The 16,844-nt window shown below is 41.1% G+C and overlaps 1 protein-coding gene across 1 annotated transcript; it reads right to left on the reverse strand.

The window, feature by feature from the left end:
- Nucleotides 1-149: 149 nt before the first annotated feature.
- On the reverse strand, nucleotides 150-13,608 carry LOC112542579 (vomeronasal type-2 receptor 26-like). The gene is made up of 5 exons (XM_088144010.1): nucleotides 13,571-13,608; nucleotides 10,687-10,836; nucleotides 9,485-9,776; nucleotides 8,250-8,396; nucleotides 150-1,073 (listed from the first exon to the last, which is right to left on the reverse strand). Exons 1-5 carry the CDS (start codon nucleotides 13,606-13,608, stop codon nucleotides 150-152), a joined length of 1,551 nt encoding a protein of 516 aa, XP_088000136.1.
- Nucleotides 13,609-16,844: the final 3,236 nt, after the last annotated feature.

Below are 16,844 nucleotides of genomic sequence, written 5' to 3' on the forward strand. Positions count from 1 at the left end.
GCAGGGGATATTGATTGATTGATTGATTGATTAAATTTGTATGCCACCCATCTCCCCCAATAGATGACTCTGGGGTTTTCCCCTACATTAAAAAAATGGCTCTGGAGAATATTGGGTTTTATGCAGGGTGTCTGGAATAACAATCAGTTTCATTTCTTTATTAGTTGCTCCTTCTTATTCAGTTCAGGTCTCAGAATAATGATATACAATTTGGGAGAAAAGATGCAGCCCAGTAATCCAGCTGCTGAAGCCAAAATGGAGAAGATCTCCACAGCCACTGTGTACTTGCCCTTGGTGCTCAGATAAGTTGGAACAAATGACATCCAAACACTGCAAAAGACCAACATGCTGAAGGTGATAAACTTGGCTTCATTGAAGCTGTCAGGTAAATTCCTAGCTAGGAAGGCCACGGTGAAGCTGACCACAGTCAAGAACCCCATAAAGCCAAGGACAACATAAAACATTGTGGTTGAACCCTCATTACATTGCAGCACAATTTCTTCAGCCATGGAGTGCATGTCGGAATCTGGGAATGGAGGAGAAATTGCCAGCCACCCCACACAAATGGAGAATTGTGCCAGGGAGCAAGATAGGACAATAAAAATAGCCAGCCTTTTCCCCACCCACTTCCTCATTTGGGAGCCTGGCTTGGTGGCCATGAAAGCAAGAACAACAATGGTTGTTTTCCCCAAGATACAAGAAAGAGCTACAGAGAAGGTGATGCCAAAAGCTGTTTGTCTCAAGAGACATTTCCCTTGGTCAGGTTGCCCAATGAAGAGCAAAGTGCAAAAGAAGGAAAGAAAGAGAGCTATGAGAAGAATGTAGGTGAGGTTCCTGTTGTTGGCTTTGACAATGGGAGTGTCCTGATGTTTAATGAAGATTCCTAGCACCAAAGCTGAGATGAAAGAAAAGGACACTGCAATCACTACCAAAAAAATCCCCAAAGGCTCTTGATAAGTCAAGTAAGTTATTCTTTTTCGAAGGCAACTATCCCGATCCTTGGTTGGATATTGATCTTCTGGACATGGGAAACAATCATCTAAGTCTGGAAAACAAGAAACAAACAACAAAACCTTTCACAGAAATGCTATTATTTGAAGCACCATCAATTCCATTTCAACATGCTATAATTTTTACAGTTATCTCTAGCCTCAGTGAGCTCCCAAGCAGATTACTGGAATGCACCCTCAATGAGGCTGCCCTTGAAGACCATTTGAAAACAGTAACTGGTCCACAGTGCAGTGGCACGTGCAGTTCTGGGTAACACCTCTCTCCAAGCGTATCTGCCTGCCCAATAGGTCAGCTAGGTGGGCACTGCCCAGATTTTTCTGTTTTAAATGCTGTCATCTGATGGGACCTTGGAGGGGCACCTTCTCTGTAGCTGCACCAGCCCTTTGCAATAATCTTCCATTTGAGTTTCGAGGGAAACCTGCACTTTTATCCTTGTAGTGGACTGGGAAGAACTGGCTGTTCCCCAAAGTGTTGGGCTACAATGGGGGTTGAGTCAGGAGGCTGACTGGTCCAGTGTTTTTATGGGTTGTGGTGAGCTGCCTAGGATCATTTTATGGGATAGGCAGCAATGTAAGTTCCATAAGCCTATCTATCTATCTATCTATCTATCTATCTATCTATCTATCTATCTATCTATCTATCTATCCATCCATCCATCCATCCATCCATCCATCCAGGTGGAATACAAAGTAAAAACAAGTAGAAACCAGTGGAAAAAAAATACCATTGCAAAGTTACCTTTACTTCCAAAAAGAAGGTACGAAGGAAGCATTTTGGATAGTCTCCCAAGAAAATTTGGTTTCCTCAAAGACTGTTTATAATTTTCAAAGAAAATTAAGAAACAATTCAAAGGTGAGAAATCTATTGATCCTCCTAGTTAGAGTCAACTGATTCATTTTATCATCTAATATCATACTGAACTATGAACAATTAGTTCAAATAATTCATTGCTGACCTGTATAATATGATGTAAAGCTCAAGATTTTAAGTCACCATAATATTGATTAAAAATTCAGCCCCCATTTATATTTATTCAATCATTGATACATTCAATCTATTCCTTTGCTTACCCATTTGGTCAGCTATCTTCCCTTCTGGACACAGTCTACAGTCATAGCAGCAAGATAATTTCCCTTCCATTTTTAACTTGCTATGGCCCAAAGGACATTTCTTGTTACAGATGGAAAGAGGTAATGTCTGTTAATAAATAAAACTGAATTTTTTTCACATGAAGGATTTATGTTTTGGGATTGTTCTTTTTATCAGTTATACATACTCAAACACTTCATATCTAATCCAAACCTTGGTGTTCCATTTTCCAGTTTTCTTTCTGGTTCAAATTCTCCATGGAATTCCTCGACTCTTCCTTATCTCACACCAATTACACTAATGGTCTGATTGTGCCCAACATAGTATTCTAAAGATCTATTCTGAGGAAATCAGTACTAGAAGCTGGTTTGGGAGAGCTTTTAACTCTGGAGCCCTTGGAATATGGTCTCCTTGGAGTTCTGTTGTTGTTGTTGTTGTTGTTGTTGTTGTTGTTGTCACAATTTTATTAGAGCTTTTTCAATACTTGGTCATCATTTATGTAAACTTTTGTGAACTTTTTATGGCAACAATTTGATTTCCAAAACTGAGCTATTTTTATTGTGGCTACTACTTGCAGAGTAATTTAGTTTTGGGGGCTTTCTTTGTTTGCTTGAATCTTGGAGCAGATTGAAAACAAATGGAGTTTGATCTTCTCTTTAATGATTTGCAGATAATACTGATAATTCCCTCTCTCTCCTGTTTCTAAAAGATGTTTACTTTAGGGCACATCCACCAAAAATTCAAAGTGTTCTTTTTTGTCCACAGACTCAAGAATTTTGTGGGTATGATTCTCTGAAATTATTAGATTGAACTGGTATATAATATGGTTTCTAAATCAACTCTAGAATTCTGTCTTAGAGATGAAGAAACGGGTAAGAAAAAAGGTTTTTTTGTGTCATATTCCTTCCTTCATTGATTACTTTGTTTTATTTTTAGGAAAAAAAGTCCATATGCCTCCCCCTCCCATTTAATGAATTTTATAGATAGTGTGCAATCATATTTGAAATGGTGCTCTGGTTAGATTAGATAGATAGATGTAGATGTAGATGTAGATGTAGATGTAGATGTAGATGTAGATGTAGATGTTGATGTTGATGTTGATGTTGATGTTGATGTTGATGTAGATATAGATAGAATCTCCAACAGAAAGTCTTTGCTTTTGAATCATATATTTCAATATAATTTGATATATATTTGAAATGGATTTGAAATATATTTGACAGAGTTTATGCAGGCTATTTCTGGAAAGCCATTTAAATTCTCAATAGTATGCAATGATATTATTCCACTTCGATTAGTATAACTACTTAGCTAAAGAGACAGAGAGAATCTTCAGCAGAAAGTCTGTTTTTGGAATATATTTCTGCTCACTATTTCATCTATTTCAGATGAGGCTATTAAAAATTTAACTCTAAGTAGATGACATCACGAACCATGTATATTCCATTTTTTAAAATATTTCCATTCTGTTTCAATAAATGGTTTGTTTCTGATAAACTATATACTTTTCTAGAGTGTCATTATTTTACTGATATAGTTAGAAAAACATCCTGCATACTATTTATGTATTTTATTTATTGATTTAACAAATTGATATGGCCACCCAATTTATACACAGTGACTCTGGGTTGCTTATAAACAAAAACCCCAATACAAACACCCATCAACACCCCACCCCCCACAGCGGCCAAAAACACAATCGAGCACTTGGCAGTCATTGCCAGGATGGCTTTGCACAACTACCAGTTGTGCATCAGTTGCACCCATTCCTGGACCAATGTGCTCTTCTCACAGTCACCCACATCCTAGTCACCTCCCGCTTGGACTATTGTAATGCGCTCTAGGGCTGCCCTTGAAGAGTACTTGGAAGCCTCACTTGGCTCAAAATGCAGTGGCCTGCATAGATCTGCACAATTCCAGATTTGTGCATGTGTCACCTCTTTTGTGGGAGCTGCATTGGTTGATGATCAGCTTCAGGGTTCAATCCAAGGTGCTGGTTACAACCCTCAAAGCCACACATGGCTTGGGGCCTGGTTATTTGCAGGATCATCTTTCCCCAGTTACATCTACCCGGCCCACCAGAGTGGGGAGGTTGGGTATGTTGCAGGTCCCATCACTGAGGGAAGTACATCTGATGGGACCATGAAGAAGGGCCTTTTCCACTGTGGCCCCCTCCTTGTGGAATGTTATTCCCTCTCAATTAAGTTTGGTCCTCACCTTGATCTTGTTCCAGAAGGCCCTGAAGTAATGGTTTTGCCTGCAGCCCCAAGCTGAAAAGAAGCCAATCAAGTGGTTGTGTTGATGGAGCAGGAGTCCTGAGTCCAGAAGAACCCCCAGATTGTGCACCAGATCCATCTGGGGCAGTGCCAACCCATCCACAACCAAAGATGGTAATTCTCCCAGAACCAATGAGCCCTAAATCCAAAGCCACTCTGTCTTGCCAGGGTTCAACAGGTTCAACAGTTTGCTCCCCATCCAGACCAAAACAGCCTACGGCCCTGTGAAAGGGCAATCACGTCATCACTCAACTCACCAGGGGCAGAGATGTATTACTGAGTATCATCAGCATATTGATGATATCTCACCCCATGGTGATGGATGATCTCACCCAGCGGCTTCATGTAGATGTTAAACAGGAGTGGAGAAAGCATTCCCAACCTCCAGAGCCACTCCAGAAGGATCCAGTGGTCGATCGTATCGAAACCCACAGAGAGATCAAGTAGGCAAAGGTTAGATGTACTACCCCCATCTTCCACTCCCACCAGCAATCATCGAAAAGGGTGACCAATGCATTTCCATCCCATAACCAGGCCTGAATCCCAACTGAAAGGGGTCCAGATAATCTATTTCATCCAGGATCCTCTGGAGCTGCAGTGAGACCACCTTTTCAACAACCTTCCCCAAGAAGGGGAGGTTGGAGACAGAACAAAATTTGGCCATCAGGGTGGGATCTAGCAATGGCTTCTTAAGAAGGGGGCAGACCACAGCCTTATTGAAGGGCTGTGGCACCACCCCCTCACTCAAGGATGCATTAAATGCTGCCATTACCCACCCACTCATCACCTCCTGAGAGTCCTTTACCAGCCAGGTGGGGCACGGTCTAAAACACAGGTGGTTGTGCTCACACTCCCTAGGATCCTGTCCACTCCCTTGAGAGCAATAGGATGAAACCATTCCCATTTAACCAGGCAAGAGCCTGCCCCATGCATCTCCACTAGACCAACAGCCACGCCTACGACTAACTGGGAATGAATCCGAGCGTGTTGTCTTCCAGAAAATCAGCAAATGCCTCAGTGTATCCCTGCAGCTAGACCTCTGTATCCTCCTTCCCCAGAGAAAATTGGGTCATCTTAAAGAGGGCTGCTGGGTGATTTTCTGCAGATGCAATTAGCACAGAGAAGTATTGCTGCTTTGCTGCATGGATTGCCACAAGGTAAGCTTTGATAGCAGCTCTTATCCATGTTCGGTCAAGTTCATTCTTCGCCTTCTGCCAGCAGCAGTCTAGATGTCTCTTAATCTGTTTCATCCCACTCAGTTCCTCCATATACCACAGGGAGGTGATAAGCTCCATGGGTTGGGAGGGGTCACATAGCTGCAATCCTGTCCAAAGCCTTAATCACCTTCCTATTCCAGCTGGCCACTAGGGTCTTGGCAGAACAGTGCAGCAGATCTTCAGTCATAACCCCCAGCTCCTTCTGAAACCCAACAAGGTCCATCAGTCACTGGGGGTGGACCAACCTAATAGGTTCTGCCTCCCTGCAAAGGGGCGCCATGCTAGAGAAGCTGATAGACATCAGGTTGTGATCTGACCATGACACAGGGATCAGAAATAGGTCCACCAGTTCCAGGTCAGAAAGGAACAGCTGCAACAAGAACAGCAAATCGGGTGTGTGACCACTATTTCTAGTTGGGCCCTGGATGATCTGGGCACATGCAAGTCATGGTCTCCATGAATTCCTGAGCTACCTCCAACCCCACTCCCAGGGAGGGTAGATTGAAGTCCCCCAGAATCATAAGCCTGGGAAACTCACCACCAACCTTGCAGTGAGGTCTAGGACATCAGGCAGGGAGGCTGATATGCATCAGGGAGACTGGTACAGTAGCAGCAATCCCAACTGATCCCTAGAGCCCAGGAACAGACGAAGGGTCTCACAACTGGGAACTTGCAGAGTAATGCCCCTAGTAACTGCCAGAGACTCCTGATAAAAATAGTGACACAATCTTCCCTACACTGTAATCTGGGCTGGTGCCACACTCAATACCCAGCCAGGCATATTTCAGAGAGGAACTCTTCCCTCTGGCCCCAGCCAAGACTCAGTGACACATGCCAGATCAACCATCTCCATGATGATCAAATCAGCAATAAGGGGGTGCCTTATTTCACATTAATCTGTCATTCAAAGCAGCAGCCTAAGACCCAAGCCTCTGTTGATCTGCTTGGAAGGTAAATGGGTTGACTCAGGGGACTGGAACACCAAGCCGGTACTTGAGGTCGCATTCCCTGTGAGCAATGCACCCCCACCACCATATTTTCCTGTATCTGACACCACTGAAACACAATGCCCTGCCACCTTCACCCACCAATCTCTTCATCACCCATCCTTAACCTCTCCTCTCACTCTAAGGGAACCCCCCACCAACCTACTTACACCAGGGTAGAGGTAAAACTCAACTGTGCTAAAGGAGCAGTTCTCAGCACCTTGGGTCTTCACACCCTCCACACGCACACCATATCCTACAGGAGAACTGCCTACACAGTTGCTCTCATCCACCCAGCAGGGAGCCATTCCACCATCCCTCCCCCTGGCTGTCACCCAAAGAAGAGGGTCTAATCACATTCCCCTCACTCTCTTTGACCACCCTACAACCCCAGATCCCCATAAAACCTCCTCACAGGCTAAATCATGGCATTGAAAACAAAGCACTTTGGGAGTAGCTTCACCTATGGAAGAAAAAAGGATGTAATCACGAAGAATCTCCAGCAGTAAAAGAAGGAAACACATCTCACAAAAACTCTGGCAGTTTTTGCCAGCCAATCATCACATGATGCAAAGTCATAGAGAGGCTGTCTCTGCTGTCTTCGCCACCTCCAGAAGTCTGGGGTTTCCAATGTCCAAAAATCAGATGGAAAGTCCAGCCAGCAGCCTACCATTCCCCATACCAGTAGGTCCAGCTGCCCCCCACAGTGGAGGCCAGGGGAGCTCTTCTTCCCCACCGCCTCTATCACCTCTATCGCCATCAGGCAGCCAGCACCACCTTAAAACAGCCACAGCTACACTCCGGCTCCTGGACACCAGTCACTCGGAATCGCTAATCGCCCAGAGCGTGCTAATGTAATCCCTGTGGGATTCACAATGGGGGGGGGTACTAAGATAGCTTTGCACTGGAACTAAAGAAATATTTTAGATATAGAAACCTTAAACCACCTCTTTTACTTTAGTAGTGTATGTTCATATCATATCCAAAAGAAAACATTAGCCTGAGGCTGCTTAGTAGCTTTATCTAAGTTTTTTTTTTAAGCATTTAATTGCATGGATCAGTGGCTAAATGATTTCATAAAAAGTGAAAAATGAGACAGACCTGGTTAAATATGTGGGGCCAAACGGCATCCTTGGCAGAAATGGTGAGAAGATTGTCTGGGGGAGCTGTAGGGTCAATCTTTCCAACTTGGACTCTGAGAAAGGAGTTGTTTGGGAATGTGACCCAACTGAAAATATCAAATCCAGTTTCTAATTCACCTTTTGGGCTAAAAGAAACCTGTTCTCCAGCACTGTTGTTAAAGGAGACTTGCTGCAAAAAGTGATGGAGCTGAATGAAGAAACAAAGAAATAGAAATATTAACTGGATTCCTTGAATGATAAAGACAAATCTCAGTTCTTTCGGTTTGGCCTATGCTCAATGGAAAGTAAAATTTTGCATCAATCTACACTATATAAAATTGGAAAAGAAGTTTGTTCTCCATCACATGCATTTTCTCCCTTATCACCTAACTAAAATATCTCAGTTGAATATATGTTTCAAATGAGACTTCCATCACAAAATTAAGAAAGGGAGAAATCCAACAGATCACTTTGCTGTGATCAACTGAACAATCCAGTACAGTTTAACTGACTTGGTGACATTCCTGAATTTGCATTAGTGAACATTACCTGCCATGGTGATTGAAGGAAGAAATTCAATCTGTTCTCATCAATTATTCGACCTTCTTTGAGTTTGGAGGAATAGATGACCTTCAGAGCATGTGCCACAGCATAGACTGCATTGTAGATGCTGTAACTGAATCCACTCATGGTGGTCTCAAACACAGAATTGGAAAGAGTCTCCAGGTTCTCTTCTCCAGTGCAGATCCTCTCAGCATTCCCATCTATCATCTCACTGGAGAATGAGCATTCAAATGCATCTTTCCAGAAATCCCTAATAAAACCATCTTCTTTTTCAAACTTTGGGTTTCTCTTCTGCATAAATTGTTGGAATCCTGTCAGCTCTTTTGAGTGAATTGCAAAGGAAAGAGCACCATGGAGAAAATCAAGGGGCAGCTGTCTTTGCATAAGAATGGAGGTGAATTCCATCTGGGCTGTCATGATCCAAACTTTGGCTTTTCTCTCCTTTGGAAAAGCATTAGAATCAAAACCACAGATCATTACTCTCCATGTCACCATGCCTGTAATTTCAGTATTCAAGATCACTGCAATGACTGTACTCCCCATGATCACTTTGTATAATTTACGTGCCTCTTCCACAATTTCAGCAGCTTTACTTCCATACATCATTTGGGGGAGACATTCTATAAAATCAAAGCAGATTCCTTTCTCTGAAAACATGGAAAGACTCTTTTGAATGAACCTCTCTTTATCCTCCAGATAGAGAGAAACCAACCCCACCCAGCTCCATCCAAAATGCAACAGTAAGTGCAGTATTCCTTTAAGCTGGTGCATCTCATCTGGAAACATCCATTTGACAAACAATGCTCCTGTTTCATTATTTATTAATGGAACTGATCCATATGTGATCTAAATAGGGAAAAAATAGAAGAATACAGGCAAAAAGGGGTATTTTGAAAGAAAAATGTGTAACATGTATTTTTGTTTATTGGCACTCCGGCTTGACTTTAAGACAGTTTCGAAGCCTTAGTGTAAGCCAACTTTCTGGTTTGGGTAGAAAGGGCATAAGAGCCTTCCTTATGATTTTACCAACTTAGCATCATGACGTTTCATACTGTGTTAAAGAACAGCAGTGGTGATCATTTTCATTGCAGATCATGAATTGGTTGTATTGTTGCCAGATATTTTGGGATACTTCTGAGAAGAGTTGTTACAAGTTCTCAGTATCTCAAAGTAATAAATAGCTTGTGAACTTCCCATCTTGCTCCATTTTTGTGTCTCACCTGGGGAAATTTGTAGTTGCACAGAGCGGTTGCCATGTTGAGACAGGTCTGAGAACGGGGTCCTCCAATGACAGCCACTGTAGTGGTCTGGTCATTACACTTGTAGTTGGGGATAAATTTATCTTTTGTAGATAGAAATTCCAGGGCTAAATGATAAGTTGAACTTTCCTCAAGATAGTCGGTAGCAATGTGGAAACCGAGGCTAACATTGGGTAAAATCTCAGAATGTTCATTGATCTCCTTTACAGCAAATGCCAGAGCCAACGTGTGTTGGTAATTATGAGTGAGGAACCTTCAGTGAGAGTTACAAACTATGTCAATATATTTCTGCTTCAGAATCAGACAGTTGCTATCTTTGTTACATATATTCATACACACACAAAAAAAGTACTTATTGTTTACTGTAGACACCTGGAATTTGGTCTTTAGCAAACAATAGCCCTAAATCATATGGATTGGGAAGCACTGATGTGGTGGGGGGTGGGGGTGGGATATGTAACATTGAGCTGAGACACCATTTATAGCCTGGTCTTTCCTCTCTTTAAGGTTCTTCTAGAAAATTGTCAAATTCATGGTGAGATGTCTCTTCCAGGATTAATTTGGATGTTTGCAATAACATTCCAATTCAAAGGAATAGAAGGGGGAGGATTTATGTGATTTCAATCCTATGGACACAACATTCTGGAATTAACTTAACATTTAGGCTTTGTATTCTGTAAAAATTGTCATTCAGTTCCATTGTCCCACCACAGACTGCTTCATTCCCTGGTGAGATGAAAAGGAGGAAAATTCAGAAAATTCTCAGATAGATTTACTATTTTCAGGACAACTCACAGCCTAGATTAGTCATGTTTTTTTTCCTCTCATGAAGCAGAGGACCATGAACATTCCTGAGGAAAAATAACTCAAGTAGTGTTATGATTGAAAACAAGAATACTTGGCTCATTTTACACTGTAATACTAGGGGAGGCTAAATTTCTCTGAGCTGTAGAATTTAGACATGGCTAAAGGCCTTTGCATTCAATAATATAATAATAACTATTTTACATTTGAGTAGAAATGTGGAAGGAAGGAAGGAAGGAAGGAAGGAAGGAAGGAAGGAAGGAAGGAAGGAAGGAAGGAAGGAAGGAAGGAAGGAAGGAAGGAAGGAAATCCAGCATTTAGATGGTGATGAGTGTGAGAATGAGGATGGGGATACTTACAGGTACTGATCAAGCACATCATGAGAAGGGACACTTTCAAAATTGATCTCATTTGCAAGAAAGAAGACCTGATAAATAATAGCTGCAATGATTAAGTCTCCAGACTGATAATACTTGTGAACAATTGGAAGAGGACCACTGAGGTTGCAGCTGTAAACAAGAGAAGTGCACATCATCGTAGGAGAGAAGAATAAAACCAGAGTTCTGAATAGAAGCAACTCAGTATAAAATATGGTCATTGTAGACATCAAAGTGAAACTCCAATGTTACCATTCAACTGAGGAGCTGAGTTGGAATTAACCAGCCTCTCAAGAAAATGAAGATCATGAAGTATCTCAGTTCAACCATGCATTCCTGATCTCCCCTTGTGCAGTTCTATATTTCTGAGTTTATTTTAATGGAATGGATTGTAATGTTTGAGCCTGAGGTCATTGTTTTGTCAGTGTCTATTGGGATTCCCTGGAGACATGGAAAAGAAGGGACAATGATGATACTAATTTTATAATTACCTAGGAGATAATAGCTTACTTGCAATAGTACTTTCTTTGAAAAATGTCAAAAGGAAACATGTTTATTTTATCTCCATAGAACAGCCACACTGCTGTTAACTTTTAAAACTTAGACATGAAGCAGAAACTGCTGCACCATATGCACCAAAAAAAAAAAAAGGAAAATTTTGGGACACTTTTTTTCAAAGATGCTACCATGTTGGGCAGGTCCATGTCTATAATCAGGTTCCAAACTTTCTTGATTGAAGCACTGTTTAGAAAGAATGGAAGTTCATTTGCTGAGGTCATTTTGTCAATCCTCTATTTAATACAGGATCTGCTTTGAGAATGGCAGAATAACATGATTGCTTCAGGTCAAGGATGCTTTGAAACATGGAAGTAATGCTGAAGTCATATTGTGAGCCAATGAGTTAAGATGTATTTATGCTCTCCTTAAAGAATAGGTCTGTATCTATCTATCTATCTATCTATCTATCTATCTATCTATCTATCTATCTATCTATCTATCTATCTATCTATCTATCATCTCTATCTCTATCTCTATCTCTATCTTTATCTATCTGTCTATCTATCATCTCTATCTCTATCTCTATATCTCAATCTATCTCTATCTATCATCTCTATCTCTATCTATCTATCTATCTATCTATCTATCTATCTAGCTAGCTAGCTAGCTAGCTAGCTAGCTATCATCTCTGTCTCTATCTATCTATCTAGCTATCATCTCTATCTCTATCTATCTATCTATCTATCTATCTATCTATCTATCTATCTATCTATCTATCTATCTATCTATCTATCTATCTATCTATCTATCTATCTATCTAGCTAGCTATCTAGCTATCTAGCTATCTCTATTTCCATTTGTATCTGCAATTAAAGTTAGTCAGTGCTTGACCACACACAATGGTTATCTCAATGTCTGAGGTCCCCATCCTGTCCATCCACACACATACAGACATGCACGCCAAGTCACTCTTTGGGTCTTAAACTAAGAATACGTAAGGAAAGGTAAGATGGAAAAAGGTGATCTGAGTTCCAGAATGAATTGTTTCCTTCTATGTGGTATGTCCACAGTGTTCCTATCAATGCTTTGGCCAACAGTAATATGTAACATTTCTCATAGTAATTGCAGCACTGCTGATCCTCTGCCTATTCTTCACAAGCAAAACCAGGCAGGGGACATCAACATTGCTGGCATCATTTCTCAGATCTATCTGTTTTATAGAATGATGGACTTCAAGACACCTCCTTCTAGCAACCTCTTTGAGGATATTATGCAAGTATTCAATCATGCCCAGAGACATACATGTAAAATAGACCAGAAGATGTGAGAAAGTAACAGCATTGTTTGAGTTGTATTATGTATGTGGTATGCTCACACGTGGGTGGATGTCTAGCATAGAGTGTGCCATTTGGTCTTGAGACATCTGTACATAGAGTGTAAAATAATTGCTGGTTGTGTCATATGTATGCTGGCTTTCCTATGCATAATGATTTTATGACTTTCTCCATATTGATTGTCTTTACCTGTTTGATTGATCTGGTGCCACCAAATGCCAAGCAGAGAATATTAGAGAAAGGATGTTTCTTTTTGTCTTTTAACTGTTTGTCAATCCCTCTCCTGAATGTCATCAGTGTTAGATTTGGCATGAAGAAGCCAGGGTCTTTTCTTTGGAGATATTGTACAACATATTTAATTCAATTATATTTTTATACAGCCAAATTTATGCAACTAGTCCTTCCTCTGTCACAACACCAACGCTTTATGAAGGGAGCTGGGAACCAAGTTTCCCTCCCTAGTAACTTGTTTTGATGAACATCCTAACCTAAGCTAATATGCAGCATTGTCCTAGTCTTGCAATGTAAACCTTTTACAGAGAAAAGATGGAATTGAAGAACAGCTGAAAGGCAAAGAACTCCTTTACTGATCTCCTTACAAGGAGTGATAAAAAATATGCTCCACAAATTGATGTTCACTGTAGCCTCCCTGGTCAATAGTGAAAGCATAATTGATATACTAAACCTTTCCTAATACTGTCCTAGAACAAAAATTATGGGATACCAAGCAGGAGTGGAAGAAACCTGGTTAATATGACTGCTGCCAGATCTTTCTAATAAAGTGCTGAGATTAGTTTAATTGCTAACTACTTTAAATAAGTGGCATGGTTGAGACCTATTGGTTCTTACATATATAGGCTTGAATAACTCCTTACAATATACTTGAAAGGAAGGGCAAAATAGATATCTTCTTAGTTAAGTGCATTACAGCAGATCATGTACCTCTATCTTCAGGGTCATAACTCAGATTTACCAATACATCCTGGCTTTGGTATTTGCTGTCAAGGAGATCAATACTAATCCCCAGATTTTACCTAATGTTACACTCGGCTTCCAAATCTATAACAGCCATTTCACTCCAAAATGGGTATATCATGCCTCAGTGGAACTCCTTTCCTCTAAAGGCAGATTAATCCCTAATTACAACTGTGACATCCAGAAATATCCAATAGCAATAATTGGAGGACCTGACAGTGATGTATTTCTTTACATGGCCATCATTCTGCACATCTATAAGTTTCCTCAGGTAACCATGAATGTGGAGTATGGATACAGTCTAGTTAAATATCTCATTCCTTTTATGTAAGATTTGATCACTGGGAAAAAATAAACACTAATGAAATCAAGAAGCATCTTTTTCTTACAACCTGATTTTGAAATCTATGAAACACACTTGTTAATGGCTCCTCCTTGGTAAGTTGTGCAAAACTAAGCTTAAACTCCTATGCTTGAAAGCATTGGAGGAACACAACTGACAAATGTAAAACTGGTAATATGAGATGGATCCTTACTTTTGCTTGTGCACTACAATTAGTAAAGTATATTGTTGTTGTTGTTGTTTAGTCGTTAAGTCGTGTCCGACTCTTCGTGACCCCATGAACCATATTGCGCCAGGCCTTCCTGTCCTTCACTGCCTCCCTGAGTTTGCTCAGTTTCATGCTCATTGCTTCAGTGATGCTATCTAACCATCTCATCCTCTGCCGTCCTCTTCTCCTTTTGCCTTCAATCTTTCCCAGCATCAGGGTCTTCTCCAAAGAGATCTCTCTTCGCATTAGGTGACCAAAGTATCTGAGCTCGAGCTTCATTATCGATCCTTCCAATGAGCAATCAGGGTTGATTTCCTTTAAGACTGACTGGTTTGACTTCCTAGCAGTCCAGGGGACTCTCAAGAGTCTTCTCCAGCACCACAGTTCAAAGGCATCAATTCTTCGGCGCTCAGCCTTCTTTATGGTCCAGCTCTCACAGCCATACATTACTACTGGAAAAACCATAGCTTTGACTACGCGGATCTTTGTCGGCAAGGTGACGTCTCTGCTTTTTAATATGCTATCTAGGCTTGCCATAGCTTTCCTCCCAAGGAGCAAGCGTCTTTTAATTTCATGGCTGCAGTCTCCGTCTGCGGTGATCTTGGAGCCCAAATAAATGAAGTCTGTTACTGCTACCCCTTCTATCTGCCAGGAATTGATGGGTCCAGATGCCATGATCTTAGTTTTTTTAATGTTGAGTTTCAAGCCAGCTTTTGCACTCTCCTCTTTCACCCTCATCAAGAGGCTCTTTAGTTCTTCTTCACTTTCTGCCATTAGGGTGGTATCGTCCGCATATCTGAGGTTGTTGATGATTCTCCCTGCAATCTTAATTCCGGCTTGTGATTCTTCCAGCCTGGCATTTCTCATGATGTACTCTGCATATAGGTTAAATAAGCAGGGTGACAGTATACAGCCTTGTCGTACACCTTTCCCTACTTTGAACCAATCGGTTGTTCCATGACCGGTTCTAACTGTTGCTTCTTGGCCCGCATACAGATTTCTCAGGAGACAGGTAAGGTGGTCTGGTACTCCCATCTCTTTAAGAATTTGCCACAGTTTGTTGTGATCCACACAATCAAAGGCTTTTGCATAGTCAATGAAGCAGAAGTAGATATTTTTCTGGAACTCTCGTGCTTTCTCCATGATCCAGCGAATGTTGGCGATTTGATCTCTAGTTCCTCTGCCTCTTCGAAACCCAGCTTGTACATCCGGTAGTTCTCGGTTCATGTATTGCTGAAGCCTAGCTTGTAGGATTTTGAGCATAACCTTGCTAGCATGTGAAATGAGTGCAATTGTGCGATAGTTTGAGCATTCTTTGGCATTGCCCTTCTTTGGAATTGGAACATAAACTGACCTTTTCCAATCCCGTGGCCATTGTTGCGTTTTCCAAACTTGCTGGCATATTGAGTGCAGCACTTTAACACCATCATCTTTTAGTATTTTAAATAACTCAGCTGGAATACTGTCATCTCCACTAGCTTTGTTGTTAGCAATGCTTCCTAAGGCCCACTTGACTTCACTCTCTAGGATGTCTGGCTCAAGGTCAGTGACCACACCAGTGTGGACATCAGGGACATTAAGATCTTTCTTGTATAGTTCTTCTGTGTATTCTTGCCACCTCTTCTTAATCTCTTCTGCTTCTGTTAGGTCCCTGCCTTTTTTGTCCTTTATCATGCCCATCTTTGCACTAAACGTTCCTTTCATATCTCCAATTTTCTTGTAGAGATCTCTAGTCTTCCCCATTCTGTTTTCCTCGATTTCTTTGCATTGTTCATTTAAGAAGGCCTTCTTATCTCTCCTTGCTATTCTCTGGAAATCTGCATTCAGTTGCTTATATCTTTCCCTTTCACCCTTGCTTTTCGCATTTCTTCTTTCCACAGCTATTTGTAAAGCCTCATCAGACAGCCATTTTGCTTTCTTGCATTTCTTTTTCTTTGGGATGGTTTTAGTTGCTGCCTCCTGTACAATGTTACAAACCTCCGTCCATAGTTCTTCAGGCACTCTGTCTAACAAATCTAATCCTCTAAATCTATTCATCACCTTCACTGTGTACTCACAAGGAATATGATCTAAGTCATACCTGAGCGGTCTAGTGGTTTTCCCTACATTCTTCAATTTAAGCCTAAATTTTGCAGTAAGAAGCTCATGATCTGAGCCACAGTCAGCTCCTGGTCTTGTTTTTGCTGTCTGTATAGAGCTTCTCCATCTTTGGCTGCAAAGTATATAATCAATCTGGTTTCGGTATTGACCATCTGGTGATGTCCATGTGTAGAGTCGTCTCTTGTGTTGTTGGAAAAGAGTGTTTGCTATGACTAGCTTGTTCTCTTGACAGAACTCTATTAGCCTTTGCCCTGCTTCATTTTGTACTCCAAGGCCAAACTTGCCTGTTATTCCGATTACTCCTTGACTTCCTACTTTAGCATTCTAATCCCCTATGATGAAAAGGACATCTTTTTTTGGTGCTAGTTCTAGAAGGTGTTGTAGGTCTTCATAGAAGCGGTCAACTTCAGCTTCGTCAGCATCAGTGGTTGGGGCATAGACTTGGATGACTGTGATGTTGAATGGTTTGCCTTGAATACGCACTGAGATCATTCTGTCATTTTTGAGGTTGTACCCCATTACTGTCTTTCCCACTCTCTTATTGACTATGAGTACAACTCCATTTCTTCTAAGAGTTTCTTGCCCACAGTAGTAGATATAATGGTCACCCGAATTAAATTCACCCATTCCCGTCCATTTCAGTTCGCTGATTCCCAAGATGTCGATGTTCAATCTTGTCATC

Source organism: Python bivittatus, unplaced genomic scaffold (assembly GCF_059951505.1).
Source record: "Python bivittatus isolate LINGU-HERP-01145 unplaced genomic scaffold, Pbiv_v1 ctg000430_np1212, whole genome shotgun sequence".
NCBI lineage: Eukaryota > Metazoa > Chordata > Lepidosauria > Squamata > Pythonidae > Python > Python bivittatus.